This window comes from Giraffa tippelskirchi, chromosome 7, assembly GCF_054371585.1.
Source record: "Giraffa tippelskirchi isolate mGirTip1 chromosome 7, T2T-mGirTip1v1.2.pri, whole genome shotgun sequence".
Classification (NCBI taxonomy): Eukaryota; Metazoa; Chordata; class Mammalia; order Artiodactyla; family Giraffidae; genus Giraffa; species Giraffa tippelskirchi.
Window position 1 is genome coordinate 9727325 of NC_137281.1, and position 9195 is coordinate 9736519.

The following is a 9195-nucleotide window of genomic DNA, read 5'->3' on the forward strand; positions in this document are numbered from 1 at the left end:
AGACACCCGGACGCTTCTGCCAACCCTGCCTACCTTCCCCAGATTTCCCCCACTTCTCTGAACCCTGACACCCATTCTTTTCTCCCCCTGCTTTATTGAGGTACAGCTGACATGCAACTTTATCTTAGCTTAAGGTCTACAACATAGTGATTTGATGCATGCATATATTGTGAAAAGATTATTACCATAAGTTTAATTAATATCCATCAACTCAAAGAATTATTGATTTTCTTCTAACAATGAGAATATTTAAGATCCAGTCTCTCTTGCCAGTTCCTCCTCCAGAGTCCCAGTGTCCCCCCAGCTGCCTGGCCTCTGACACTTCCCCAAGCTGGGTCTGGGCCTCTCTAAGCTCTCCCCCTGGCCCCCCTGTCCTCCTCACACCACCCCGAGTCTCCCCTGTCATCTCTCTCCCTGTAGATTGGGCCTCCCCAAGCTCTCTCCCTGGCCCTCCTGTCCTCCTCACACCACCCCGAGTCTCCCCTGTCATCTCTCTCCCTGTAGATCCGGGGAATGGGCATGAACTCGCCAGAGCTGCTCCTGCTGGTGGAGAACTGTCCCAAGGGGGCCGAGACACTGGTCACACGTTGTCTGCACAGCCTCACGGACAAAGGTGCCTCCCGGGACCCCATCCTTTTTCCTTCTCCTCCCCTGTACAGATCCTCCCCACTTTCCTTCCCAGGACCTGGGGATCAGAGCTGCTGGGTCCCTAGACACTTGGCCCTCTTGTGAGTCTCTCCCCATCCTTGGGCCTCAATTTCTCTGTGCGGAAGAGTGCACTGTTAAAACGCATTTGAGAAACCAAGGGGCCAGGGATTTCTGCTCTGAAATGGAGCGGCCCCTCCACGCCCCTGCTGCCCACCCACCACCGTTGGATTCGCCTCCTCCGTGTCCATTTTCACCCCACCGCCCCAGCCCCTGAGCCTCCTGCTTATTCCTCCGCCTGCAGTGCCCCCGTCCCCAGAACTGGTGAAGCGGGTCAGGGATCTCTACCACAAGCGACTGCCAGACGTCCGCTTCCTCATCCCAGTGCTCAATGGGCTGGAGAAGGTATGAGCTGCACGCCTGGATGCCCCCATCCACGGGGACACGCCTGGCGGGGCGGGGAGAAGGGAGGCACCCGGGCGCCCTCATCAGATGCTGCGAGCACAGTCTGGGTCAGTCTCAAGTCCCCGCCCCTCTCTGAGCCTCAGTTGCTTCCTCTTGTTGGGTGAGTATCCCAGCGATCCATCCCGGCCGCCCTCCTCCGCTCCCGCCCCACGCTGTACACACGAGATGGTCCTGAGAACAAAGTGGAGCCACAGAAGCAGCTCAGGGGACACCTCCCCTTGAGCACGTGCTTCCCCTGCCCAGGTCTTGTTCCTCCCAGGCTGTGGGACCTCGGGTGAACCTCCATCCCCTCTTGGAGGAGGAGTCATCAAGCCGGCCCAGGGGCTCACCTGGGGGGTGATGAGGCTGGGGCTGGGTCAGGCCCAGTGAGCTGGGAAAGCTAAACCTTGAGGGACCAAAGAGAGGGAGAGAAGGAAGGCACTGGCGGGCTAAGTGAGGCCAGAGCTTGCCCCTCACCACCCCAGGGCGAGCAGTGGGGAGGCTTCTCTGGGGCGGGCAGGGGGCATGTCTGACCTGCCCTCCCCTGCCTTGCCCTTGTAGAAGGAAGTGATCCAGGCCCTGCCAAAGCTCATCAAGCTCAACCCCATCGTGGTGAAAGAGGTCTTCAACCGTCTGCTGGGCACCCAGCACGGTATGTGTTGGGTGTGTTAGGATGTGTTTCTCCCTACCAGGGGCCAGGTCAACCCCGGCCCTCATATCCCTCCCCAGCGGCTCCCCCAGGAGACCCCACCTCAGGTGGCAGGAGGAAGGGGTCCCAGAGGTGAGATGTGGAATGCTGGGGGAGGGATGCCACCACCTTTTGGTGAGGAGGTGTTCATCTTGCTCTCTGAGGCTGCCATTCAGACTTGGCGACATCTCGACATCTGTCCCAGAGCTCCTGGGCCACCCTCCCGTGATACTTGGGTGATGGTTTCATCCACATTGGGGACAAAACTGGGGGGCTGAGGGCTGACTCTCTATAAGTGTCTTCCCTTCTAGGACCTCAGACACGGGCTCCATCCTTGCCCTTCCTCAGCTCTTGCCTGAATCCCCCGGCTGTGGGTGAGGGGCCTTTTGTTCGAGTTTGGACTCGCCCTGGTCCAAAAGAAAACTTTCAACCTAGACAGACTACCAGATGGCATAGGATAGATTCCTCAGCCCTCACCCCAGGGGCTGGAGCTAGGGAGGGTGGAAGCTGTCTGTTCCGCACATGACCTGGTGACTTAAAACACACACACGAGGGTCTGGGACCCTCGACACCCCACCAGAAGAGTGCCGTCTCCCTCAGCCTCCTCCCCTGTGGCATTCAGCCCAAGCACTGTTTGCAAGTCTGTTGCCTGGCCCCCGCTTGTCCTGTCCAGCAGACACCCCTGCTCCTCTCTGCTGTGCTGGGGACCTGGGATGAGCTCGTCCTCACCCTGCCCTTGTGGGTACACAGCCTGGGCCGGGCTGGGCCAGGGGAGAGTGGCCAAGTCGCACGAGAGATGGTGGGGGGGCCCATTGGAGGGGGCGGGGGGGGCATGGGGAAGGCCTGACGAGGCCTCTGGTTGGAATGGCTCACCAGCTGCTGCCTCATTCAGGTCCCTCCTGGTGTTCTCAGTGTCTTTTCCGCTGCTCCAGGCCTCTGTACCCCTAATCCCAGAGGGTGCCCTGTCTTCCTCTGCTGCTCCCCCAGTCTTGGAGGACTTGTACCTGTCTCTCAGGCCTCCATACTGTCTCCTCCTTCTCCCCCCACTCCCCCTGCTGCAGGTGAAGGGAACTCAGCCTTGTCCCCCCTGAACCCTGGAGAGCTGCTCATCGCCTTACACAACATCGACTCGGCAAAGTGTGACATGAAGTCCATCATCAAAGGTGAGGCGCCTCCCCCGACCCCTCCTTCAGTGGCCTGGCCACTGCGGACCTGGGGAAGAACCTTGGGCTGGAGTCAGCTCCCTCTGAAATCAGCCAAGTTGGAGACTGTGCCCCCTACAGCCCTGCCTCAGAGCTCCGGACACCCAGCCTCGCTCCTTTCCATCCCTCCTCCGCTCCTTCCTTCCTCCCCCACCGCATCTAAGGAACTGATGCACCCCCTGTGCACCAGCACAGAGCGGTCCTCAGGAAGGGTGGGGCAGCCCTCCCTCCCCGGCCCCCAGGGGCCTGAGGAGCAAAGAACGCAGAGCCCTTGGCCAAGCTGGCCAGAGGCAGGGCAGACGGCGCACAGCAGGGCATTGTTGGACCGGGAGAGCTAAGCCGGGAGAGCATCCCTCCCGGGCCGGGCAGTAGGTGACAACCTGGCCAGCTCACCAGTTAGCAGTTTCCTAACGGCAGCTGTCACTGTTCACCTAGCACTTACTCTTGAGCCACGCTTTCCTAAGCGCCTCACAGGCCCACCCACCCAGCCACACCACTCTGTTCCTGGTAAGTATGCTGACCTCCGTTTTGTAGTCGAAGTGGAGGTTCCAGAGAGGTTAAGTAACTGGTTCGAGGCCACCCGGAAACTAAGTGGTATAGTGGACAAAACAGTTGGAAGTTCGGGGGACCCGAGTCGGAAACCTGGTTCTGCCTGCAGATGGCCTCCTGGGTCCCAGGCCATCACCCCCTCCCCCCCGCGCCCCCTTCCCTCCCTCAGCGCTCCCCTCCACCTCCTCCATGGCTTCTGGTCGAGAAACCCTGCTTTCCCACAGAGGCAGGAGCCCTTGCTGTCCCCTGCTCTTCTCAGAAGACAGCTGTCCTTGCCTCCTCCTCTCTCCTTTAAAAGCAGGAAGGGAGGTTTTCCCTCCTTACCACCTAGTATCTTGTCCCGCCTGAAGTAGCTTCAGTGACGTATTTCCTAGTCTTCCTCAGCAGATTGTCTCAGAAACCTTTAGGTCAAGAGAGGAGCTTCTGAAAATATTAAACACATGCTACAACTGACAGGGAACTCAGGCCTCTAGTGGAAGGGGTGAAGTGTCTCAAAGCTGAGGCTCCAGGAGTGGTCGTCTTACACGCCCTGGCCCCTTAGGTGACCTCTGGAAGTTATGAGCCCATTCCCAAGGACAGTACCCACACGTGACCTTGTGTACAATTTGAGGGGACTGAGATTGTGCTAGCATGGCCTGGTTCTGGAACTGCAGAGCGGACCCTGGCTGGATCTGGTGGTTTGGGGGAGGGGGTCTGCTCAAGAAAGGAGGTCTGGCTGTAACCGTGCAGGCCCTGCCCACCACTCCACTGACACCCGGTCATGGATCCAGGTTTAGTCCTTGATCTTACACATGGGAACCGGGGCCCAGTGGGGAAAGGGGCTTTGCCACAGGTCACACGCGCAGCCCGCAACCAGACCCTGGAGATGTCGGCAACGCCCCACGTGGTTTCTTCCTACAAACCCAGGCCCACACGGAGCCTCTGTATTGCTGAGCTCTCAGCAACCCTTCAGCTGGTCTCCCTACTGGCTGCTCATCCCAGAGCACGCTTCTCTGCTCAGGCACCCGTGCTTTTCTCAGTTGCACCAGTAACCCTGCTTGACTGTTAGCTCCAGGTCCTGTTTTGTGCCCCATTGGACTCCCCAGTGTCTGACAGTATAAGCAGTCATCACTGGCATTCACTTCCACTTAAACGACCCTCTTTCTCTGGTGAGTTTTTCTGCAGCTGGACGTGTCCAGCGGACTGGCCCAGCTATCAAGACTCACTGTGCACCTCTGCTCAGCCTGTGCTGGGCACTGCTGAGGACACAGCAGGGATGGGGACAGTCCTGGCCCTGCCCTCCCGGGGCTCACAGGCCATCCCTCCAATAACAGTCCAGAGTGAACAGGACTGGGGCAGGGGGCCCAAAGGGGCCCCCTGACTCTCCCTTGTGAGGGATGTTAGGGAGGGCTTCCTGGAAGAGGGGACACCTGAGCTGAGACCACAGGATGAACCAGGGTGAGGAAGCAGGAGAGATGATCCATGCTAGCATGGCCTGGTTCTGGAACTGCAGAGCGGACTCAGCTGGATCTGGTCAAGGATGGTGGTGGATGGTGGAGAGCTTGGTGGAGGATGGAGTCAGGCTGTAAAGGTGTAGGCCCTGCCCGCAGGGGGTCTCTCATAGACCCCAGTTCAAGTTTGGACTTGCTCTCTTGAGGGGCTGTGGTAGGTACAGGGTCAGGTTGAGCTTTTGAAAGACCGCTTCAGGCTGCTGTATGGAGGGTGGATTAGAGGGTGGGTGGGAGGCCCAGGAGGAGGCTGGGGTGGAGCTGCAGGGGAGGAGAAGGAAGAAGTCTGATTTTGGAGGCTTTTCGGCAGAGCGGGCAGAAGCCAACAGCTACCTAGACGGGAGGAGGAGGAGGAACAGCCTCTGTTCCTGGCGGATCCTCTTGCACTTTGTTCACCTTCTGCACTCCCTTCAGCCTAGGTGCCCTCCCTACCCCACCTCCAGCCTCCTCCCTGCCTGTCTACCTGCCGTGCCTCCAGCCTCCCTCTCTTCCTTACAGAGCTCCCCAGCCCCCATTCTTTATAGGTGCCCACCTCTGTTCTCCATTAGCCTCTCAAGGATTGGGGGGCCTCTCTTCTAGCTCAATAAAGACTTCCTGGTTGACAGACTTACCTGGCAAATGGTGTTTGGGACAGAAGGGGTTCAGAGGCAGTTCCCGGAGTCTCCCCACTAACAGTGGATCCGAGCACCACTGATATCACTGATTTGGGGTCCCACAGCCTGCTCCTGAGGGGCCTGCCCTCATGGATGCTTGTGTTGCACCAGCCCCCCTCGGGCCCTTCCTGGCACTCGTCATACGCCCAGACTTCCTCCTCTCGCCCCTCCCTCGTGACTCTGTGGACTGTGACCTCCACATCCCCCCGGGCCTGGTAGCGCCCGAGCACCAGCGCAAGCCTTGTGCACTGGGTTGAGAGCAGGCAGTCTCTTGACCAGTCTGCTGGTGGGGACCATGGCTCCTGTCCCCTGAGGGATTGCTTATGGAAGTCACAGCTGCTTCCTTCCAGTAGGTGTGGAAGTGCCACGCCATCCCAGTCAAGCCACAATGGGTCCCCGGGGGTAGGCAACATATCTTTCTCCCCTCACCCTTTCTGAGCTTTGTTCTCCAAGAGAGAGGACCAGCATCTTCGCACGGCCCAGTGGGGCTTCCAGGAGATGGACGTGTCCTCTCCGTTAGACCAGCTCCCAGGCTTTCCAAGGATCAGAGCACAGTGTCCCCTTCTGCTGGGTGGGGGCGGAATCTGTCTTGCCTGGAGCTTCAGGGAGTTGGGGCTGAGTCTCCCCTCACGTTGGCATATCACGGGGCTGAGGCTCCCTAAGGAGTGGTGGGGCTCCCACTTCCCAGGGGCTGCTGGGCAAAAGGGACAGGCCCCCTCTCCGCCTCCTCACAGCCACCAACCTGTGCTTTGCGGAGCGGAACGTGTACACGTCGGAGGTGCTGGCCGTGGTGATGCAGCAACTGATGGAGCAGAGCCCCCTGCCCATGCTGCTCATGAGGACCGTCATCCAGTCTTTGACCATGTACCCCCGCTTGGGGGGCTTCGTCATGAACATCCTGTCCCGGCTCATCATGAAGCAGGTAACCTGCCCTGACCACCCCGGTCTCCCAGGAAGTAGGTAACCTGCCCCAAACACCCTGGTCTCCCAGGCAAGGGACTGCCGCAGGACGCATTACCAGCAGACTTGAGGCAGAACCCCAGGCTTTTCCAGCCGGCTTGGCCCCTGTCCCAAGGGAGCCCTCGTGCAGATAACAAGTTCTACCATGACAGGCAGACTGCTGAGACAGCCCTCTAGGGGTCACTGCGTCAGACAGCTGTAGGGTAGCAAGGTGACAAGTGGGGCTGTTGGGTGGTAGGAGCAGACTTTGAGAGGTGCACGTCCCAGGAGGTGTGACTGCCCCTTCAAGGTGTTAGTCACTTAGTTGTGTGCAACTCTTTGCAACTGCATAGACTGTAGCCCACCAGGCTCCTCGGTCCATGGGATTTCCCAGGTAAGAATATTGGAGCGGTTAGCCATTCCCTTTTCCAAGGGATCTTCCTAATCCAGGGATCGAACCCGGGTCTCCCACACTGCAGGCGGATTCTTTACCATCTGAGCCACTAGGGCTGCCCCTTGCCCCCCATCATTTGGCACTCAGTTGGACAAGAGGCATCTTGAGCTGAAAGATGGCCCCATTTTTCAAGAGAAGCTAGAAATGTTTTATGAAACAAAAAAAACTCTATCCACAAGCCTTGAGACTGGATTCAGACCACTTTGCAACATCTGGCTTAGAGCTTAAGTGCAGATGCAGGCAGATCTGGGGGTCAGATGTCGGTTCTGCCCTTGGTACCTGTGTGACCCTGGACCAGTCCCTCACCTCCCTGGGCCTCGTAGGTTTAGCAGGGCTAACGTCGCCCTCTAGAGGCGGCAGTGAGAGTGCAGCGAGGCATGGCCTTACGCAAGGTCTTCCTCCCAGCTTCTGGGGCGGCTGGCTACCTGCAGGCCCTCTCACGACTGCTCCCTCCCTGCCCGGTCCAGGTGTGGAAGTATCCCAAGGTGTGGGAGGGCTTCATCAAGTGCTGTCAGCGCACCAAGCCCCAGAGCTTCCAAGTCATCCTGCAGCTCCCGCCCCAGCAGCTGGGGGCCGTCTTTGACAAGTGCCCAGAGCTCCGGGAGCCCCTGCTGGCCCACGTCCGCTCCTTCACCCCCCACCAGGTACCCCCGGGTGTGGAGTGGGTGGCCCCATGGGTCCAGCCCTGGGGGACTGGGGTAGGGGGGCGGGGGTTAGGGCAGCCCGGCAATGTCACGAAGGTCCTGGGGTCTGAAGAGTCAAGGACACCAAGGGTATGAGTGGGACTTGGGGGCGGGGGGATGTCTCCGGGTCAGCGCTCTCCACAGCGCCCCCTTCTGCTCTTCCCCTAGCAAGCACACATCCCCAACTCCATCATGGCCATCCTGGAGGCCAGTGGCAAGCAGGAGCCAGAGACTAAGGAAGCACCTGCCGGGCCCCTAGAAGAGGTGAGGGTCTGCAGCCCCCTCCCCAAGCCAGAAGTCCCCCACGCCCCTCCTCCTACCCACACCAGCCATCTCTGCGGGGAGGGGTTGGGGGTGGGGAGACGGCAGCCCCTTACTCCCTGTGCCCTCTCTGCTGTCTGCCTCAGTGTGGTTTCCATCTTTTTCCCCACCATCCCCTTGAGAGCAGCCTGGGTCTTGGGTCCCAACCGTCCCTGAGGTTTTGTGTGTCGCTCTGCACCCCCCAGGATGACTTAGAGCCTCTGGCCCTGGCACCGCCTCCGGCCCCCCGACCCCCTCAAGATCTCATCGGCCTGCGGCTGGCCCAGGAGAAGGCCTTAAAGAGGCAACTGGAGGAGGAACAGAAGCTGAAGCCTGGGGGACTGGGAGCCCCCTCCTCGTCCTCGTCGTCGTCCTCTTCCTCGGCGCGGCCAGGCCCCCCCCAGCCGGAGGAAGCCATTGATTTCCGGGAGGAGGGCCCTGAGTGCGAGACCCCGGCCATCTTCATCAGCATGGACGATGACTCGGGGCTGACTGAGGCCGCACTGCTGGACTCTAGTCTTGAGGGACCCCTACCTAAGGTAGGGACGACCGCCCCAGAGCAACAGAGGACGAGAAAAATCGGGGCCCGGGGTTAAGTGCGTGTGCCCAGTGCCCAAGGCGGGGAGGGGGCGGGAAGGGTAGGGCCGGAAGAAGTACTGGAGGTGCTACCACGATGTCTTTGACCTGCCCCCACTTCTGTCACCAGGAAACTGTAGCAGGTGGATTGCTTTCAAAGGAGGAACGGAGCCCCCAGCCCCTCACAGCTCCTGGAGAAGACACAATGCAGACTCCCAGCCCCGCTGCTGAGGAAGCGAGCGAATCGGAGACCAAGGGGAACAGCTGACGGAGCTTGTTGGGGGGCGGGGGAGTGGGACTGGGAGCTCAGGGAGGCCGGGGAGGGGCTTGGCCGAAGGTGCTTTGCCTTTAAAAATTAAAAAAAAAAGATCGCCCGGTCTGGGGTATGGGTGCCGTCTCTGGTGCCTGCCTCCGTGTCAGGTGTGGGATTGTGCAGAAGCTGGTGGGCGCGCGCAGGAGGCCCCCCAACCCGCCCGGGAAGACTGCAAGCCCTTCTGGCGTGGCGCTGCGCTTGCGCGGAAAGCCGCTTCTTGGCCTCGCATCCCCGCGCCCCCTGTCCTGGTAACGGCCCGCCC

The 9195-nt window shown here is 59.9% G+C and overlaps 1 protein-coding gene across 21 annotated transcripts in view; it reads left to right on the top strand.

The window, feature by feature from the left end:
• The window catches only part of SYMPK (symplekin scaffold protein), a 40560-nt gene extending 31554 nt beyond the window's left edge, over positions 1–9006 (top strand). For 17 of the 21 annotated variants that reach the window (XM_081515623.1, XM_081515615.1, XM_081515625.1 and 14 more), the window contains 9 exons: positions 505–613; positions 950–1050; positions 1651–1741; positions 2839–2940; positions 6403–6590; positions 7529–7705; positions 7913–8008; positions 8251–8583; positions 8751–9006. In XM_081515623.1, the coding sequence (XP_081371749.1) occupies positions 505–613; positions 950–1050; positions 1651–1741; positions 2839–2940; positions 6403–6590; positions 7529–7705; positions 7913–8008; positions 8251–8583; positions 8751–8888 (1335 nt within the window). In that variant the 3' untranslated portion in view covers positions 8889–9006. Of the gene's footprint in view, positions 1–504; positions 614–949; positions 1051–1650; positions 1742–2838; positions 2970–6379; positions 6625–7492; positions 7706–7912; positions 8009–8250; positions 8584–8750 lie in introns of all 21 variants that reach the window. The other 4 variants (XR_014060868.1, XR_014060867.1, XR_014060866.1 and 1 more) reach the window with 2 other exon arrangements.
• Positions 9007–9195: the final 189 nt, after the last annotated feature.